Raw genomic sequence first — 21636 nt, 5'->3', positions numbered from 1 at the left:
GGTACAATTGTACATGGGATTGATTGGTTGATTTCTCTTTTTGCTGCTTTGTTATTGGTGTATAGAAATGCCACAGATTTTTGTACATTGACTTTATATCCTGCGACTTTGCTGAATTCATGTAGCTAATCTAGCAATTTTTTGGTGAGTTTTTCAGGTTTTCTATATAAAGTATCATGTCATCTGTGAAGAGCGAAAATTTGATTTCTTCCCTGCCAATTTGGATACCATTTATTTCTTTTTGTTGTCTGATTGCTGAGCCTATGAAGGGAAGCATAAGTGTATTTACAGTGGTTGCTTCTCAGTGCTGAGACTATCAGTGGTTTGTTATTCTACTTCACTGTTTTGTTGTATTTTCCAGAATACATTGAAATAATGTAATTCATTGCTATTCTAAATACCACTCAAAAGTAAAATAAACATAGGGGAAACTCAAACTAGAGAGCATCTGCAAGAGATAATAAAGAAAAACATTTGCAAGGGACAAAATATACTAAGAATCATGTTCCCAGCCTGCGTACTGAACCTCATTGTGGAAGATACAGGGAAGAAAGAGTGTGCTCCTTAAGTGTCAGCTCTTCCTATAAATAAATACTACACAAAATACTATGTAAGTTTATAAATACTATATCTGCCAGTATTTCATATTAAAATGAAAGACTTCAAGTGCCCAGTGGATAAAGTTAACCCTGAAAAAACTATTTTTAATGTTTTCAAAGAATGAGGACTATTCGAAAGGGAAATTTCTACTTGGGGATCACTCTTTTTTTTTTTTTTCTCTCTCTCTCTCTTCTTCACATTTCCTCTTGGTTTATTCATAGGTCGAGCAATACCATAATGTCATTTTCCATGGCCCAGAAGGAAGCTTGCAAGACTACGTAGCACATCAGCTTGCTCTCTGCATGAAGGTAGCCACTACCTGTGTTCATCTCCTTTTCTCAGAAAATTTTGAAAGCATGTAGAACTAATCCCTGATTTCTTATCACAGCACAGACAGATGGCTGCAGGATTCACGTGTGAAATAGTGAGAGCCAAAGTGGATGCTGGTTTCTCCAAGGAACAGCTAGGAGACCTGTTCATCAGTAGTGGTAAGACCATCCCAGCAAACTGAATTTCGTAACGGAAGGGCATGATCTTCAGTGATGCCGTTGAAAGGAAATAAGCTTTCTTTCTGGAGGGTAAATTTAACATGACTTTTAAGAATTTAACACCCCAGGGATGAAAATGCAAGCTGAACACTTGCAAAAAAAGTATTTTCGTGTATCTGTCATTGCATTTATTGTTCATCCTGTGCCCGCCCCCCCGCCATCTTTCACTTGTAACTTGCGTACTATGTAACTGGCACCAGAGGGATACTAAGGGAGCACGTGTTGGGAGTCACCAGCCTCCCAGCAAGACTAAGTATTCTGTCACTGATGCTGTTTAGAATTGCATGATGATCATAAAGAGTAGATAGATATTTAGTGAAGTATTTATAAACTCGCTACAACCAAAGCACCCCTTCTTGAAAAACCTGACGTGAAATTCCTCCACTTAACCCTTGGTGCATCATTGAGCGGCGCTGTGCTAAACACGTTGCATACATTAACGAACTCCTATAATCTCCACTACAGCCCTGTGCAGGTGGTGTCATGTCCGTTCCAACATGGGGAAATTGCACAGGGAGGCTCAGTATCTTGCCAGAACAAAGAGTGGAAGAATCAGGTTTAATTTGTTTATTAATATAGCTTTTTTTTTCTTTTTAAAGATTGTCTCTTCCTGTCAAATAAATAAACACAGTGGGAGAGGGAACACAAGCAGGGGGAGTGGGATAGGGAGAAGCAGGCTTCCTGTTGAGCAGGGAGCCCCATGTAGGGCTCAATCCCGGGACCCTGGGATGATGACCTAAACAGAAGGCAGACGCTTAATGACTGAGCCACCATGGGCCCCTAGATGCACATTTTAAGGACAGGAAGATCCCACCAGAATCTGAATGTTACTGTGGTGCATGGGTCAGTCTTTGTTCAGAAATTAGTGGAAGTCAGCGGCAGAAAGCTGTTTTCCCTGCGGCTGTTACTAATAATCACTAACATTTATTTAGCTCTGACTCTGGTAGGCCCTATTGTAAACACCCTGATTTATAAACATGAAAACCTTTGAAACAGAAGGTTGGCGCACCCTGACCAAAGAATGCCCAGCAAGGACACGGTCCAGCAGGACTGAGACTGCTACCGAGCCTGCCCTACACCACTGCCGGCCACAGCCCCTTAGAAACTCGCCCGCACCATTTCTGTATCCCCGCAGGTCCACTACATTTTTTCCAACTTTCAGTCTTGCTTCATCTCAAATAAGAAGCTGAACTCTTTTGTTCTCACTCTGTCAGAGCAGATAGCAATTATAGACTGAATTCTGCTCTCCACTCTAAGCTTAGAGAGCTAAGAAAGCAGTGACTCGGGTCGGAAAGGATGCAGATGTGACCAGCCCAGCATTTCTAAAGTTGGGGGTGGGGGGTGCAGCCTAAGAGTTGCTCTTCCTATTTCCCAATTTGGTGAGTGGCACAAGTCTCTCGGCCTGTCCCACTTGAAACTCTGGTCTTCTCAGCAGGCTTGACAACCTGAATGTCTAGAGTGCAAACAGGCCGCATTCAAGGGTGAGGTGGGGAGTGGGGGGCCCTATCTCCATCTACCGGAGGACGGTGGCTCTCCACTGTGGCCGCCAGCTGCTGATGGCGGTGAGATCCAGTGTCAGGTGCTCTTGTGACTTTTAAGAAGTCAGAAATCCCAGGGCGCCTGGGCGGCTCAGTCATTAAGCGTCTACCTTCTGCTCAGGTCGTGATCCCAGGGTCCGGGGATTGAGCCCCACATTGGGTGCCCTGCTCAGCGGGGCCTGCTTCTCTCTCCCTCTCCCACTCCCCCTGCTTATGTTCCCTCTCTAGCGGTCTCTCTCTCTGCCAAATAAGTAAAATCTTGAAAAACAAATTTAAAAAGTCAGAAATCCATTTTTATGTGAAAATGTAGGATTTTCTTCTTTCAGTGTTGTCAGTTACTTCGATTTTTAAAGCCATAAGAGGACTGGATAGAACTCCCAGATCCTCTCATTCATGGACCCCTCGTCTTTGTCCCACATCGTCCATAGTCACAGGCCAGATGGGTCCCAGCCTTTTTCCTCCATCCCATTGGTACCGTCCTACCTTGTGCCCCCTTTCCTATGTCTCATCTGCTTTTCCTGTGCATGGCTGCTGTGCCTACTGCTTCTCCTGCCCAAACATCTTTCACAGACCCTTCATTGAAAGCTGTGATTCCTGCCCCATCCATTCCTCTATCACCCACGCCAGGCCTTCCGTTAAAGGACCCACCTGATGGGCTTATCTGACCCTTTATGTTTTTTGTTTTTTTTAAGATTTTATTTATTTATTGGACAGAGAGAGATCACAAGCAGGCAGAGAGGCAGGCAGAGAGAGAGAGAGGAGGAAGCAGGCTCCCTGCTGAGCAGAGAGCCCGACGCGGGACTCGATCCCAGGACCGAGATCATGACCCGAGCCGAAGGCAGCGGCTTAACCCACTGAGCCACCCAGGCGCCCCGACCCTTTATGTTTTAAACTGAGATATTATTGAGACATACTATTATGAGTTTAAGGTTTACAACATGTTGATTTGATACACTTCTTTATTGCAAAATAATTACTATAACATGAGCTAGTACCTCTATTACCTCACACAATTAAAATTTCTCTTGTGCTGAGAATAATTATGATCTACTTTCTTAGTAACTTTCAAGTACATAACACAATATTGCTAACTGTAGTCACCCTGCGGGACCTAAGATTCCCCAGAACTTACTCATTGTATAACTGAAATTGTGTATCCTTCGATATCTCCCCATTTCCCTCAGCCATACCCCAAGTTGCTGCCAACCACCATTTTACTCTGTTTCCATAAGCTTGGCTTTTTCAGATTCCACATATAAGTGATATCATACACTATTTGTCTTTCTCTGTCTGACTTAGTTCTGTTAGTGTAAGGCCCTCAAGGTGCACCGTGTTCTGGAGAATGGCAGGATTTTCTTCTTTCTCCCTGAGTGAAAAATATTCCAGTTATCTGTTGACAGACACTTAGGTTCTTTCCATCTGTTGACTATCGTGAGTAATGATGCAGTGAACATGAGAGTGAGATTACTCTTGGAGGTTCTTGTTTGGATATATACCCAGAAGTGGGATTGCTGGAAAATCTGACATTTTGAATTTTTTGAGGAACCTCCATACTATCTTCCATAGTATGGAAATGGACCAATTTATATTCCCGCCATCAGTGCTCTAGGGTTTCCTTTCCTCCTCAGTCTTACCAGAACTTGTTATCTATTGCCTTTCTGACGATAACCATTCTGACCGGTATGAGGTGATATCCTGTTGTGGTTTTGTTTTACATTTCCCTGATCATTAGTGATGTCATGTATCTTTTCATGGACTTTTTGGCCATCCGTCTGTCTACTTTGGAATATCTGGCCCTTTTAAAATAGATGTCTGTGCTCCAGCAGAATATGCTATTTCTTCTTTACATGTCCTTTTCTTTTCTACTCTCTGAGTCTTAGTTCATGCTACAGCTCTCCTCAAGAATGCTAGAGTAAATAAACAACGCCCCCCCCACACACATACGCTGTGACTACCAACCTCGCAGGTACTTTGCAGAATATTATGCTGTACAGTACTGAATAAAACAGATGTGGTTTTTGACCTTCTGGAAATGACAGAAAAAGCCCCTGTTGAAATTCTCTAAGGACACCTCAAGTGAAGGCTTCTCTGATCCCACCAGTTCCTCTGGTGAACATCAGTAGATTTTATTGATAACTGCGCCCCACCTAACTATAGGTCAAGGCCGTGAGGGTATTATTTGAGCTTTGGCCTTGGCCCCCACACACATTGTGAGCTCCGTGAAGCCTGGTACTGTACCTTACTCTTCTATTTTTCCGGGTACACTTAAAGCTCATAATTATTGGCTGATGAGTGGGTGAGTCTCCTGAGAGAGGAAGCAGACAGGCAAAGGCAAGGGGAATGCTTGTCATAGGTCCTCTTCAGGTGTCCGCAAGTGAAAGAGCCTGCTTAGTGTGCATGCAGGAGGACGCAAGAGGAGAGGGCGCAAAACTCGACAGTGGAGTAGGTGATGATAGGGCGTAGAGATAGAGTGATCTGGAGTTTAAAAATGAAGTTTTAGAACAGATTGAAGCAAAAAAAAAAAAGTCTCCATTTTAACCACCCTCATTATGTAAGAAGTGGTCTATCACCTTTAAATGGGACAGGATTTTATTCTCTCTTCAGCTCAGTAACTTATAATTATGAAATACCTTTTTTCTCTTTTTAATAACAAAGGTAAGGCACAAATGCAGGTTTGTCTGCTAAGGCCTTTTTTTTTAGATTTTATTTATTTATTTATTTAGAGACAGCATGAGTGAGGGGGAGGGGGAGAGGGGGAGGGAGAAGCAGGCCCAGCTGAGTAGGGAGCCCGACTGGGGGTTTGATCCCAAGACCCCAGGATCATGACCTGAGCCAAAGGCAGACGCTTAACCTACTGAGCCACCCAGGCCCCCTCATCTGCTGAGACCTTGAATGCAGTGGCCCAAGGTAGGCCGCTGAGCGTTGTCATACATTCCTCAGTTTGCCTTGTTCTCTGTGCCACGTCAGCCCAGAATTCTGCCGAATCTGGTTCCTGCATCTCATTCCGGCCTCCCTGCTATTGCCATTCCACCTGTCATTTCTCGCTCAAGGGACTGTGGAGGTCTCGTCTCTGACGCTTCTTATTTCCTCCGGTCAGCCCCTCACAAGCCTCTGCAGCTCTCACAGGGTTCATTCTACAGTTTAAAGCTGCGCTTGTCATTTCCCTGCTGTTATACTCGAGTGGCTATGGGACAAACACTACGGTTCTCTGATCATATGTGGAGAAGCTTAGGGTCTGGCCCCTGATCTTCCCTTGCTGCTGTCCATCCTCATCTCCTAAAATTCTGTGCATTTTAGGAGCTCCCTAGGACCCACTGCTATCGACTGGAGACCAGTGGAAAGATCACGGAGACAGTGCATGTTCATGCAGAGTAGGCGGGGCCCCAGGGTTTTGAGCAGGGCAGGGTCCCCTCCTGGGAGCCAATGGGAGGAGTCATTGATGGGTGTGGTGTCACTTCTTTTGTAGTGCAGAAGGCCTGAAACAGGGACTGTTCTTTAGGTCAGGAGGTGATGGAAAAGGGCAGAGAGTAGAGGAGGCAGAGGTTTGGATGAGGAAAAGCGTATTCCTAGGCTCTGCCACTGCAGTTTTTAGAATAACGTTGGAATAGGAATTACTTGTCAGTTTTTCTCTTGCATTTTTACCAAGAAATTAAATTGATCAAATTATATTAGTATAATTGAGGAATATACTGATTTGTAAGGAGTACATTTATTTCCTGATTTTAACCTTATTTGCTTCGCAGGAAGAGATTTAAACTACTTGGAAGAGGCTGGGCTAGGATGTTGAACTGTGAGCTTCCACTATGCACGCACATAGGTCACCTCATGGGCTTCTCTCTGTGACTGCAGAAGAAAGCCACAGAGAGAGTCACAGAGAATGAACAAAAGAAAGACATGAGCAGAGTCTCTAAGAAGGAAAAGTAGCAAATGTATTTTGAATTATTAGGTTTAAGGGCATACGGGTAGCGCAGTCCATTAAACGTCTGATTCTTGATTTTGGTGCAGGTCGTGATCACAGAGTTGTGAGACAGTGGCCCCTGCTTAGGGCTCTGTGCTGGCGTGGAGTCTGCTTACGGTTCTCTGTCTTCCTCTCCTTCTGCCCCTGCCCCCTGCTCTCTCTCTCTCTCTCAAAAAAATAAAAAAATAAAAAAATAAAACTTATATGGAGACTAAAATAAAAGGTTCCCATGAAGAAAAGAATATAGAACAAAAGAACACATTAAAAAAAATTACCAAGCATTATTTCGTGTTTATTTGAAAATAGAAAATAGAATTAAAATAAAATTCAGAAAAATATTTTCCCCTTCATGCTGCCTTTTGTGAGAGGTCGTCACAGTATATGGTTCTGTTGTTCGGTGAAGGCGGTATGAAGGTGTGTTAGAATTGGATCAGATTTTGCCTCAGGATAAGGTATGTAGTTAGGTCAGCAAGACAGATACTTTTTAAAATTACATGTGACAATAAGCAGCAAAAAAAATTTTTTTTGGATACTTAGATTGGTATTTTAAAGTAACACTTTGAATCCTTGGGAGAACTTTTCTTTTTGGAAGTAATAAAGATAGAATTTCCATAATAACCGTAGTCAGCAGTTGGAGTCCCCATAACAGTTTACCTCCTTGGACCCCACATTACTTGAGGCTTTCGGAAGGTTTGTCCCTTGCTTCTCATCCGGACTCAGGGCATCATCCCTGCACAGCTTTGTTCTAAGTGGACTGTAAAAGCCAGGCTGCTTTCTATCCCAGGGGAGAGATTATCCAGACTTGTGGTCACTTTAGACACAAAGAAGTTAGGATTTAACTATAAATGTAGTAGGTTAATTATTTTTAAACCATCGACTGTTGCTTTAGAACTGAATCTCCAGAACTTTGAATACAAGGTCATACAAAACTGGGCTGTAGCCCTGAACCCAGCCCAGGAAGTGTCTGATGAAGACCATCGGTCCGCAGGAGAGGAGCGGGACTGGCACAGCCTATAAAGTTGGAACAAAAACAGACAAAAAGAATCAATTCGTTTCAGAAATAGGGCTTTGAAGTAGCCTAAGGCGAGGGAATCTAAATGGCTAACTTTCTGGGGAGACGTTAGTAGAACTCTCCAGCTCTCGCGTGGGGTGCGTAGCCTCTCATCTCTGCAGCAGCTGAGCAGAGGCTGGTTCATCCTTCAGACTGGAAACTTCCTGCGCCTGGGCTTGGGTAGACCTGAAACTCCGCTAAATAATCTGAAGGAGGCACATGCTGTTGAGCAAATAAAATTTACCTCTGGACCAACTTAGTTTAGGGTGTTGAACTTGAGTAGTTAGAGCAGTTGGTGCGACTTAGTCAAGGAGGTCCTGAGACTGGCATTGTTGAAGACAAAGCTTTCCATCAGAGAAGCCCCGTCTCCCCGACCCGGGGTTGGTACCTGATGGGACACCAGGATAAACCAAGATGAGGGGGTCCCCAACCCAGCTGCTTTGAATGGCAGCCCTACCCGCTTTTTGTCTAGGGCACAGATTGTCCGTTTAAGCGGTGATTAATGGAGGAGCCAGACAGCCCTCTTTTGTGGGCCTAAGAGAACGTTAAGTGGTTTTCAAAAGGTCTCCGGCATTCCCGTGAACGTATTCATTTTATCCCCAGCGTCGGTTCTCCCTGGCTGCTCCCGTGCTCAGGTCCCCCAGCCGCTGGACCTCTCCGACAGGATGCCTCCCTCCTCCAGTCCCTGAGACCTGACCCATCCCCCACGCCCCACGTGTGCACTTCTTTTTTTTTTTAAAGACTCCATTCATTTATTTGACAGAGAGAGGTCACAAGTAGGCAGAGAGGCAGGCAGAGAGAGAGGAGGAAGCAGTCTCCCTGCTGAGCAGAGAGCCCGATGCGGGACTCGATCCCAGGACCCTGAGATCATGACCTGAGCCGAAGGCAGCAGCTCAACCCACTGAACCACCCAGGCGCCCCCCACGTGTGCACTTCTCAGGAGCGCTCAGCCTCCCCGCGCCATGCGGCCTCTTCTCCAGCGGGAACACCAGCGCTGTCTCTTGACATTTCCTCTCTGCACCTCTCTCAAGACGGCCAGCCCCTCAGCTCTCCTGACTCCATCTCAGACCCCTTTGATCTGTACCTTGGCCTTGGACTCTTACCTCCTGCGCTCACCTCAGCAATCAGACCCCTGTAGGTGTGTTTTCCTTGTCTTTCCTCTCCAGGCGTTCTTGGCACCAGAGTGAGATTTCAAAGCCGAAATCCAATCCTGTGTATCCTCCTCCTTTCAGACTTGCGTGGCTTCCCAGAGCCAGTGGTTTCTCCCTCCCGACACAACATTCTAGTTCTTCCACTTGTCATCTTTGGCCGCGTTCTGAGGCTGCATATCCTCAAGTCTCACCCCAGGCTGCACACAAGATGCCAGTGGCCCAGCCCAGCCCAGTGAAGTCAGAACATCTAGGGACGCATCCCTAGATGGTTCCCTGCAGCCCAGGGGGGAGGACATGGTCGCTGCAGGACCGCTGCCCACAGCTGCAGCTACTTGATCCCATGCCACTGATGGGACTTCACCCCAGGCTTCTACCAGCTCTGACCGGAGCTTTTTTATCAGCTTTAACCTCACCGCCCTGCCCTCTTGCATCTATGCTGACCTTGCCCTGATGGCTTAGTCTCTTCCTGCCCCGTTTTCATTCTCTGCTAATGAAAGCCTTCTCCTGACTGCCTAGGAACATGCTATCCCTTGAAAAAGATGCATTTTAAAATGCCCCTCCCCCCAGTTAGAACCAGTCCCCTCTGGTTTGCCACAGCACTTAGCCTAGGGCATACAGCAAGGGGGCCATGGATGAACAGTTGTGGAAATGCAGATACGTGTTCCTATGGAGAGTCTGGCTGCAGCTGCGGCTTCAGGCCACTGGAGCTAGCTGTACCCTCGACACAAATCCAGGAAGGATGGAGGCCTTTAGTCCTTGGTTATAGGAAAGTAGATCCTTGTGCCATTCAGCCCGCTCTGGTTTTTATCACCACGTAGAAAAGGTTTGTTGGTTTATCATTGTTGAAATGAACTGTAGATTCATCATACTTCCACAATCAGTGTGTTTCTGAAAGAACATGTGAATGCGGAGAAGCGCTGTGTACTGAATATCCGTGTGGAAGGAGACTGAGCACAAGCAGACGCTGGTTACCAGCCCCCACAAAACGACCGCATCGAGAGGGGCTGTTACTGTTTCTAGTGTTCTAGTTTTAAAGCTTCACAGTGTGCAGAGAAGCTATTTCAGTCTCAGAAGAGATTCATTTACAATGTTCAAGGAGTTCTTTTGAAAGTGAAAATGCATTTGTCTAGAGTAACAAGGGGGACTAGCGTATAATCTATTATAATGAATATTTGTGAGAAATGGACTACATGAAAAAATTACTTATGTATTTTAAATTGATCTCTTTTTCTCAAGGTTAATTTGGCTAAGACTGAGGCATCTTAGAATCTTAAAAATTAAAAATGTTATAATTCACTGGTATGTGGGAAGTAGTAATATGCTTTAACTATAGCGTTAACATTGGAGTGCTCAGTAGGTGCTAAGCACTGTTTCAAGTACATTCGGTCTATGGACTTACTTGATTCCTATATATAATCACAACCTTCCATTTATTTTCTATCTTTCGTGTTGGGTCGGTAGGCAATTTAATGCCCCTTTCATAAGGAGGATCACTAAGGCAAGGTTCAGAAGTCCTGGGGTGCCTGGCTGGCTCAATCATTTGAGCATCCAACTCCTGATTTTAGCTCAGGTCATGATCTCAGGGTCCTGGAGAGGACACCTGCACTGGGCTCCGCACTCACCATGGAGTCTGCCAGATGATTCTCCCTCCCCCATCCCCTCTCACATGAGCATGTGCACACCCACTCTCTCTCAAATAAATAAGTCTTCAAAAAAAAAAAAAAATACCAAAGTCCTAGTCCTTCCTCACAACTGTCGTGAAACCCGAGTCAAACCTCTTTAATCTCTCTGAGGTCTGTAAAATGAAAGGATGGATCTGCTTCTCTCTCTGAGGTCCTAGCTTCGTAATTTATGAATATTTCATGTAGTTGTAATAAACGTCACTTAAGGGTTTCTGACCTTTTGTATTATGAAATATATATTCATAAAATACATACTACCCATATTTATAGATCAGTGAATAATTTTAAATAAAGTAACCATGTAAGTACCAAACCAGGCCAAGAAACAGATTATTCCCAGCTTCCAGAATGTAACCATGTGCCCTCTTCACAAACCCTTCTAGAGCTAACCACTAGTCCGTCTTTTGTGATAACCATTTCTTTGCTTTTCTTTATCATTTTACTACCTTTAAATCCCTTTACTACTTTTACTCCCTATTCAGTATTGCCCGTGTTTGAAATTTATGTGTTGAAATCGTATTATATGTGTACTTTTGCGATTTGCTTCTTACTGAATTGTTTGTGACCATCCATGTTGATGCTTGTGGGCGTTTGTTCACTGTCCTCTCCAATCTATGAATATACTCCTGTGTATCTGTTCTGCTGTCAGCGGGAATCGGGGTTGACCCTAATTGGGATCTGTCGTGAAACCAGTAGTGGATCATCGTATGTGTACACTTGGAACTGTATTAATCGATGCCAGACACTTCTCCAGAGTCCTCCTACTCCATCAGCAGTTAAAGAGCATTCTGATTATGTCACATCTTCGCTAACACTTTCTATTTTCAGACTTGGATTTTTAACCAGCTCATAGCAGTTTTTGTGAAAGCTTTAATCACTAAATTTTGTTTTGTTTTGCTTTGTTTTAATTTTTTAAAATTAACATATAAGGTATTATTAGCCCCAGGGTACAGGTCTGTGAATCACCAGCTTTACACACTTCACAGCACTCACCGTAGCACATACCCTTCCTTCCCAGTGTCCATAACCCCACCACCCTAACCGTATCCCCCCACCAAGCAACTTTCTGTTTTGTGAGAGTGAGGGTCTCTTGTGGTTTGTCTCCCTCCCAATCCCATCTTATTTCATTTTTTTCCTTATCCACCCCCCAAACCCCTCATGTTGCCTCTCAAATTCTTCATTTCAGGGAGATCATATAATTTTCTTTCTCTGGTTGACTTATTTTGCTTAGCATTAAACCCTCTAGTTCCATCCACATTGTCTCAATGGCAATGGCAATTTCATTTCTTTTGATGGCTGTATAGTATTCCATTGTATATCTAAATTTTGTTTCTGACCACAGCTTGTCTGATCCCCGTGAAACAGTCTCCCATGAATAAGAAAGTCATCATCATCTTAGAGAATTTGGAAAAATGTTCATTGTCTGAGTTACTGGGGGACTTTCTGGCCCCTCTGGAAAATCGCAGCACCGAAAGCCCCTGGATTTTGCAAAAAGGTAAAGGGAGTGGCAAGAGCTTGCCCAAAAGGAAGGCTCTGTGGGATTCTCAGCATTCTGTTGCCCAGAGTCTGAGTTGTACTTCATGTTCTTCCTTAGGCTCATTTGACTTTTTCCGTCTCATCGTATGGCTTGCTGAGGTTGGGCCATTTGGTTTGTTTTAGGAAATGGAACATCGGAGTGTTACTACTTTCACGAGAACTGCTTTCTGATGGGAACCATTGCCAAGGCCTGTCTCCAGGGCTCTGACTTGCTGGTGCAGCAGCATTTCCGCTGGGTTCAGCTGCGGTGGGATGGCGAGCCCATGCAGGGCCTGCTGCCGAGGTTCTTACGAAGGAAAGTCATGAACAAGGTAACGAGCTGCAGCTGCAGCTTCTTGCCAGGAGAAGGGGTGTTAGTGTCAGCGGCCGGGCTGGAGTCCTTCCCCTTACTGACCATGCGGCCTCAGCAAGGGCAAGTTTCAGATATCCCAGAGTTAAGTAAGATGACACATATAAAACCTGACACAGTTCCTGGGCTATGTTAAGTATTTAAAAAAAAAAAAAAAAAAAAAGGAAAAAAAATAGGTTTTACTGCTGTTACTAACTGTTCTCAAGGAGTCTCAAGGAGACTCAAGGAGTCCAAATGCTATAGAAGGGTATCCAAGAAAACTGATCACTTGTTTTAAGAATAGCTACTGCTTCCTTGGGGCCTTCAAAATGTTATCCATCCACTCAAGCTAGTTTTGATGTGTGACTGTTATTCTGTGCTAGAGTAAATATTAAAAAGTCACATGAAAAATTAAAATTCTTTAGCTTTTGACACATTTTCAAGAGCGAATATGACTCCTGATTATTTTGGAATAAAATAATCTGTATCCTCCCAAATAACAAAATTGGTGCTGACTAAACCTAGTACATTGCTATTTAATATTCTGAAGTTGAGTCAGGATCTGAACATCAGGACTGACTGGAAACATTAGAGCTTGAGTTAGTAAGACTTTGTCCCGTAATCCAGCACCACAGGCCACATTTGGAGGAGACGGGATCTTCTATCACAATAGTTTGAGCTGTAAACAACGCAACACCCACTGTGTTACCTACTTGACAAAAAGGCATGTTTTCCTTCCATAATCCCTGTCTAGTGGGAGGTGTTGCTGACATCTGTTCAGCACCATGATGTCAGGTCCTGGGTCTGGGGGAGTGTTCTGAGCTCCCCTCAAGGTTGCAGGTTGTCAGCAGGACTTGAGACACCACACCTGCACCCAAGCATGTTCAAAGGTGGGAACACGGACGCCACCACAGGAAAGAGAGCTTTGGCCTTCTCAGTGTCTTTATCAGGGAAGAAAGTATCTTTTTCTGAAACTCCCAGAGACAGCATTTCCCTGCCTGTTTCATTAATCAGAACTGGTTCTCTACCCACCCCATTGCCCCAGATTGTAGCTAGACTTACATTCCCAAGATGGAAGCGCTCCCCCAAGTCCTTGAACAAAATTCTGTGTCTGTTGCGTTAGGGTATGTGGATGTGCGTGCAGTTGTGGGTGCGGGATCACGGGAGGAGAGTGGAGAGAAATAGGGAGTGGGAATGGTTTTGGTATTTCAGTAAACTATGCTTTCCAGTAGTGATGTGAATTAGTATCTGAAATTCCTAATCAGAGAAATCATCTACCCTGAGCTCTGTTAAAGTCCATTGGCTGGTCATAAATGCATGCTTTTGACCAAAGCTAGGCCATCCTGTCATGTTCACCAGTAGGAAAAATGTATGTAATGACAGTCATAGGTGTATAGCTTTGCAAATTACTGATGCCTCCGTTAGTTTTATCATTAATATTTAAGTCTCTTTGCCAAAAAAAAAAAAAAAAACCCACATAAATAATCACAAAGGATACTAGTTGTTTTTTTTTTCTTAAAAACTTTATTTTTTTAAAGAGCAGTTTTAGGTTACATTAAAAATGAGAGGAAGGTACCCAGCTTTCCCATATACCCCCTGCTTCCCTACATGCATAATCTCCAGGACTTACCAGAATGATACATTTTTTTTTCACCATGGATGAACCTACATCGATAAATCATAATCACCCAAAGCCCATAGTTTACCTAAGGGAAAAATGTGGAAGGCCTCATGAATTTGCATGTTATCCTCTGAAAAGTCCCAGTTTTGTTCTGTAGATTGACACTATTTCAGGTAAATGGACCTCCCCCACATCCAACTCACTGGTACACATAGTTTATAAAGGATTTATTTTACTTATTTTGAAAAGAAAGTTCCACGCTTTAAGCTGTGCTCTTTTCTCCACTGTTTGAGAATGGGAATGTGGAGTGGGGTGTGCTGTGAAGAATAGACAGAGGGGAGGGATAATGCCTTTTGCTTACCAAGAGTCACTTCTAATAGGTTAGTAAAACAGATTCTTTGGGTACATGTGCGGTGGGAATGAATGACTCCTGCAAAACCTCAGAAATCTTGTGACTGCAGAACAGAACCAAATCTTTGGGGGGCACTCAGACATATGCTGGCCCTTGATCACAATTTCTTCTTCCAGGTCCTGAAAGGCGTATCAGAGGCCTTTTAGGACAATACCAGGCATCCTACTAGTATTTAATAATCATTGTAACTTTATTAATAAATAAATAGTCAGCTGTCATTAATTGTAGCACATGATCTCATTCTTGCTGGAAGAATATCAGAGAAAAACAACTGTTCCTCTTTTGAAGAGAAGAGAAATTTTAAGAGTGCCCAAAGCCTCATGTAACACAGTAATACTGTTTCAACAGAGCTGCTGGGATCGCTGAGCCACAATTTCATTTTGAGTTGGCTAAATTATATCCCTTCAAGTAGGATATACCCATATTCATAAACTACCCCCAGTCTTAATATCATAATTACTTGGTAAAACCAAGATTTATAGGAATCCCTTTCTGGTAAAATACTGAATTAACTGCTATATCTGACTTCTAAATAATTGAGGAATATTTCTCCTAATACTAAAGAAATCTTTGTCCTTTTGTGTGCCCTCTATACTACAAAAAGGGGACTTGATTTTGTAGAACGTAATTCTGAAAAGAACTGCTACTATGAGACTATGTATATTACATACTAGCATTTAAAATTGGCATGTTTAAAAATTTGAAAATGAATCTCATTATGCCAGCAGAGTTCTGTACATTTTGATGAAGTTATTAGCATTTTAACTGAGACTTTCCTTCTAGGGAAATTTAAATTAATACAAGGTGAATAAGCCACAGATCTAGAATGGACCATCTTGTCACTTAACCAAATATTGAAATATTTAAGGTCATTCCTTGTTTCATGAAGTCAGAATCCTTTTTTAGCGCCTATGTGCAAGGCCCTATGAAGTGCTCTGTATGCATGTGGATAATAATGTCTAGCAGAACTGGTATTTAAGAATTTGTGTAAGTTGTCTTAGTCTTCTTGCTGCGCTTTGTGTCTGAACGCTTTCATCTCCTGTGACAAGCCACAGGTCTGTATCCCAGGGAACACATATAATTCTGTGTATTAGCTGTCCCTCCTTCAGCTACCTTAGGTGGCTCAGATGCAGCTAGGGTTTTGTTTTATAGTTTTAAATGTTTCTGTTTTTCATTTTTGACCTGTTAAAAACAAAATGAAAAGCACTGTTCTAAGCCAAGCCCCACACCGGGCCTCTCTGTCTCTGCAGTTCAGAGGTCAGGTGCCCTCGCCCTGTGATCCCGTGTGCAAGACCGTCGACTGGGCCCTGGCCGTCTTCCGGCAGCTCAACTCCTGCCTGGCCCGCCTGGGCACACCTGAAGCACTTCTCGGGCCAGAGTATTTCCTGTCTTGTCCTGTAGTGCCAGGACATGCCCAAGCGACAGTGAAGTAAGTGGCATTTCTCATTTACCTATTTAAAGCAGCACTGTGGCCATTTCGGGACGTGCGAGAGTGAGGAGCTCTGTGCTTCCTGTCGGAGGAGGACCGTGACTCATCCGATGCTAAGTAGGTCCAGAGGAGACTTCTTTCTGAGGACTAGTAAATAGCGATTTCCATCTGTTCCAGAAGTTTCGAGTCCTATTCAACATGCAGTGCGGTGTTCTCCTGGGAAAGTTTACATGGGAAAGTCATCGAGAACCCTATGACAAAACACAAAAGCTTACATTCTGTTGAATTAAAAAGCTTCCTCATTGGGGTGCCTGGGTGTCTCTGTTGGTTAAGCATCTGACTCTTGATTTCAGCTCAGTTCATGAGCTCGGGCCCTGTGCACTGGGCATGGAGCCTTGCTTAAGATTCTCTCTCTCCCTCTGCCCCTCCCCTCTGCTCACTCTTCCAAAGAAAAAAAGAAAAAGAAAAAGAAAAGAAAAAAAAAACCCTTCCTTATTAATGAGACTTAAATAGTCACCATGTTTTCCTTTATAACAGCTTATGAGAATAGACGTATTAGCAATAAAGTTAATGAAATAGAAAATCAAGAGGAAAAAAATGTGTCACAATCCACCTTACTAAGTTCTGTGATTAACTGTTAGCATTGATTCTGTACTTTCTGGCATCCTGGGCAAAAGTCCATTTTGGAAAGCAGGGCACACAAATTATCTTCTCTCTTGTAACAAATGGTCAATTTCATAACAGCTAATTGGGAGAAAAGGAAGAATTAAAATATTAAGATAACACAGCATTTTCTTGATAAAGAGCAGGAATACATTTATTCATGTGATCATCTCTTTTTTTCATCAGTATTATGATTGAATTTAAGGCTTTTTCACATCCAGAGTCTTAGGATTCTTAGGAGCTAATTTGGGCCTTTCCTGTCTGGAGCTCAGTCATTGCCAGCAACTATAGAGACTCTGCTCTGTGACGTGTACCCTACTTGCAAGCTGACAAGGTAGGCTGCTGCAGATGCGGAGGCTGGGTTGGAGGCCAAGGCCTTCCTCACTCAGGCGCAGCCCCGGCCTGTGCGTCACATGTACAGTGGTTCTCCTAGCATCTCAGGCCCTGGGTTGGGGGGTGATGGATGCTGGCTTTGCATCCCAGCTGCTGAACTCAAGAGCTTAAGAATCCCCCAGGCTCCTAAAGGGGGTGCTAGCAATCTGCCTACCATTTGCCCTGGCAGGAAAGATCACTTTCATTATGCTAGTAAGGAAACAAATCTGCCTTCTGCTCCAGGAGGAGACACTGTCTCTCTCTTCCAAGGCTGTTTGCTATACTAACTAACATCCTTAAAAAGAGAGTCGAGAACCGAAGTGAACACTCGATATGCACACATGCATATTGTCTCCCAACAGCCATGTTCAGGAAGCACTGTTTTTTTTAAACAAAAGCGTATACCATCTTTACCTCTTAGTACCTTTAGGAGTACCTGTGCAGGTCTGATGCCTGATTTTTGTCTATATTCCCCTCTTATAGTTCCTTTTTCCTCTTGAATTACATATCATTAGACATTAGAAGAGAAGCTTACAATACACAGACGCTTGATACCTGGGTAAAAGTTATAACAGTCTTGAAAGGCTTATGCCAGTATGTAATAGCTTTGAAAATTTCGTTATAGCAGGAGATGTGGTTTAGCTTCTACAGCCTTGAAACTAGTGTTTTTTTAAATATTGCAACAAAGGAATTTTAATTGCTGTTGGATGCCCCAAACTTGGGTAAAGTCCCACTGCTACAGCTGTTACTACAAAGAGTCCATCTGGGGAGACAGCTGGTGACCCCATCCCCACTCTGCAGAGCTAAGCACACCCACGGGCAGACACTAAGCCTTTGCCTTGGGGTAGACAGATTTCATTTGCCACAGAGTACAAGATCTACCCCAATTTCAGAAATACTAAAATATATGCATCTTAGTAAGGACATAGGGCAAATAAGTTTAAGCTTTGTAGACATCAATTTTCAGGAGATCTTTTTTCTAGACCTCTGCCTATAAATTTACTTTCCCTTCCATGTATTTTATTTATGCATTCATTCAACATATACTTAAGCATTGATTCCTGCTCTCCATGATCTTAGAAGGTAAAAGGAAAGACATGTAAACACTCTTCTTTGTAAAACATCGTATTTTTTTTTCCAAGATTTTATTTATTTGACAGACATAGATCACAATGAGGCAGAGAGGCGGGGGGTTGGTAAGCAGGCTCCCTTCTGAGCTGAGAGCCCAATGCAGGGCTTGATTCCAGGACCCTGGGATCATGACCGGAGCTGAAGGCAGAGGCTTTAACCCACTGAGCCACCCAGGTGCCCCTAAAACATCATATTTTTGAGGCAAAGTCAAACATCTTTGATACTGGATAATTTCACTTTTTTATTTGAAAGATGTCATTTATTAGAAAGAGAATGCAAGCGTGGGGAGCTGGAGAGGGAGAAGCAGACTCTTCTCTGAGCAGGGAGCCTGAAGCGGAGCTCCATCTCAAGACCCTGAGATCTGAGCCCAAGGCAGCTGTCTACCTTTGCCACCCAGGCACCCCAATTTCACTTATTTCGAATCTACCTAGGAAAGTTAGTGTATCTGTAGAAACACTCGTGTTTTTTCCACGTTCTTCAAACCAGTCCTTTGTGGTGTGACTGGGCCTCACTGCCAACCGCCCTTCTCTTGCAAGGTGGATGGCTAAGCTGTGGAATGCTGTCATCGCACCCAGAGTTCAAGAAGCAGTATTGTCAAGAGCGTCTGTGAGAAGACAGCCGGGCCTGGGGCTGACAGCCGCCAGAAGCCGCCCTAGCCAAGGGCAGCAGGCTGTGGTTAAAGCGGCTCTCAGCATCTTGCTCAATAAGGCGGTGCTGCATGGCTGTCCCCTCCAGAGAGCAGGTACGGGGGCTGGTGCTGGGAGGGGAGGGAAGGAAAGTCACTCGTACATAATACTTGTTTGAATTCGTTGTAAGAGAGCTCTTCTTTCTCTCTTCGTAAGTAAAGAAATTATCTCGATCTTAATGTACATTTGACACCATTGTCCCAGAACTTTTAAAAAATTTTTTATTTGCCTTTCCTCCTAAAAATTCTTTTATTTAAATTCAGGTAACATATAACGTATTGTTATTTTCAGATGTAGAGGTCATGGATTCATCAGTCTTGTATTACACCCAGGGCTCACTACATCACGTGCCCTCCTTAATGCCCATCACCCCATCCCCCCACCTCCCCTCCAGCAGCCCTCAGTTTTTTTCCTATGATTAAGAGTCTCCTATGGTTTGTCTCCCTTTCTGGTTTCAGCTTTTCCCCTATGATCCTGTTTTGTTTCTTAAATTCCACATATAAATGAGATCATAGGAGAACTTGCTTTTTAAATTATTGGCTCAATAATTCCAGATCTCCAAGTACAATTGGCTGAATCACAACATCCCTGCTAGGATAGTAAGCACAGCCATGATTTTGAAGAATCTTTCTTGGAGAATTGCAGTTGTTCTGTTTTACTTGACTGTGAAACCACATGATCACTGCCTTCTTTTTGGCAAAACACGATTTGTATTGTTTCAGATCTGGACCAGCACGTAGCTGATTTCAAAGGAGGAGGTTTCCCTTTATCTGTAGTCTCAAGTTACAACAGCTGTAGCAGGAAGAAAGGAGAGAGTGGGGCCTGGAGAAGAGTGAGCACCAGTCCTCGCAAGAAGTCTGGCCGCTTCTCTCCACCGTCCTGGAGTAAGCCGGGCCCGAGCGAGGAAGGTAAGTGAGGGGGCTGTTCCGCCAAGACGAACGTGGGCACTCGCTCTCTGCTCTCGGAGGGCAGGTGTGCTTGTACTTTTCTCACTATGCATTCCACAAAGTTGAGTTTTTCAATGCATATTTTCAGGGAACGAATAGGGTAGTAGGTACATTTCCAAAAATATCTGGGAGCCCCGTACTTGGGAAATAATCGTTGGTTTGTGGCATCCACCATCAAATCTATGTAATACAACAGTTGTACTTCGGCATCGTTTTCTCCTTTTCTGTGTCCTCTCTGAGCCAGCCTTCAATTTTTTAAAGTATATATAGAGAGATGTCTGATCCCAGTGTAAGGCCTTCAAGAGTGAATCCGTTTTACACATTTCTTTCTCCTGTAAAGACAGCAAACACAAAAATCCCCGCCCTCTTAGGATTTACATTCTCCCAAATTTTTAAACTGATTCAGTATAATGGAACATCCTCTCTGAGAAAAAGTTTTCAACTTTTCAACTATCAAGTTTTCAACAAGATAAAAAATATTTATCTCTGGTGTTAGACCTAATTCTTTTTGGCTTTGTTAATAGGGTAAATTGTCTTCCCTACAGGAAATCCATATTTGAGTAAGAATGAAAAGATGTTCCAAGCTCATATGCATTGTACATTTATTTCTCCTAGATGTAATTTTGGGTCTTCAGGAGGCCCTCTCATCCCCAACATACCCTGTTATGTATAATTTCATGCCCACTTTATAGTAGTAGAGTTTCTAAAAGAGAATATGCCTAAAAATCTTAAAACATGAAAACTTGCTCTTGTTCATTCATACGTCTTCACACTTAAAAATCCATAAAATGCAAGCTTAATATTAACACGTGCAGTTTTGTAATTACTCCATGCGTGTGAACCGTGATTTTTTTTTTAAATGATTGAATGGAAAGTCAGTGAATGAGAGCTCACTTATAAATACATAGCAGTCACCTTAAAAAAGTATAATAGGACATATTCTGATTCTAAGAGCTTGTCCTGACTTCCCAGAGTTAGAGTGTTGGATCCAGGGAGTAGAGTCATTACATGTCAGCCCCCTCCTATGGCCTGCAGACTCCCAGGGTGACATCTGCAGTAAGGATTGTACCTTCCACTTACTTGTTTCTTCCTCTGTGTAGTGCAAAAGAGCTCTCAGATAAGGATTAGCATCTCCATTTCCAGGTAGCAAGACTGAAGTTCAGAAACTGTTGGCTCTCTGTCCCTATCACCTCTCCTGGCACCACGGGGATCCACAATCCATGTTTTTGTTTCTTGCAAGTTTGATGCTGTTTTCCTCCATCCATGCCCCTGTAATCCCATGGTACATGGACTAATCCATACGCACTCAGATATGGGAGACCCAACCAGGCTCTTCACTATCATTTCTGAGTTTATTACAGTTATCTGTAGGGTTTAAGACCAACCTCTGGCTTGAGCCAAATAATTATCTAAACAATATGCATTGTCAGTGTATATAGTAGAGTTGACAAAAGCAATAAAGTGAATGTGAATTTACAATAATATCAAGTCCAACTCAGAAAACTTATGTAAAATATTAAAAAGTTAAATTACTGAATAAATATAAAATCATTTATAATTTCATATTTTAGAACTATTTGATATATCAAATAAATTCTTAGAAATAAGAAACCACATTCAAAAGATAAAATTGTATGTAACTAGGATATTTAATTTTTTATAATGTTAAGTTTTTAATCCCAATAATTACATTTGATATTACAGAGTTTGGGTTGATACTGGTTTGACACCATTATTTATCAAAAGAGAAACCACTTTGCATTCTACACTGGTAACTATGGGTTATCATAAAGTTCCATGAAGACAAAGCCTCTTTTTCTCCTGACCCGAAACAGAAAGGCTATGATGATGGCAGGTCATGGGCTTCAGGAGACAGGGACCAAGCCCGGGCACCTGTCCGGTCATTAGGGAAATCTGCTAGCCACCCTTTCTGACAACAAAAGTATGGGCAAAGAAATCAGTATAGAGATGGTCTCTGATGAT

At 43.2% G+C, this 21636-nt stretch overlaps 1 protein-coding gene across 3 annotated transcripts in view; it reads left to right on the top strand.

The window, feature by feature from the left end:
• CTTNBP2 (cortactin binding protein 2) overlaps positions 1 to 21636 on the top strand; it is a 151294-nt gene that overhangs the window by 121349 nt on the left and 8309 nt on the right. For all 3 annotated transcript variants that reach the window (XM_044246440.1, XM_044246442.1, XM_044246441.1), the window contains 7 exons: positions 822 to 908; positions 989 to 1088; positions 11871 to 12023; positions 12188 to 12375; positions 15676 to 15854; positions 18557 to 18762; positions 19429 to 19614. In XM_044246440.1, coding sequence (XP_044102375.1) covers positions 822 to 908; positions 989 to 1088; positions 11871 to 12023; positions 12188 to 12375; positions 15676 to 15854; positions 18557 to 18762; positions 19429 to 19614 — 1099 coding nt within the window. The remainder of the gene's footprint in view (positions 1 to 821; positions 909 to 988; positions 1089 to 11870; positions 12024 to 12187; positions 12376 to 15675; positions 15855 to 18556; positions 18763 to 19428; positions 19615 to 21636) is intronic.

Source organism: Neovison vison, chromosome 4, assembly GCF_020171115.1.
Source record: "Neovison vison isolate M4711 chromosome 4, ASM_NN_V1, whole genome shotgun sequence".
Taxonomy (NCBI): Eukaryota; Metazoa; Chordata; class Mammalia; order Carnivora; family Mustelidae; genus Neogale; species Neogale vison.
This window is presented reverse-complemented; position numbering and strand designations above follow the sequence as displayed.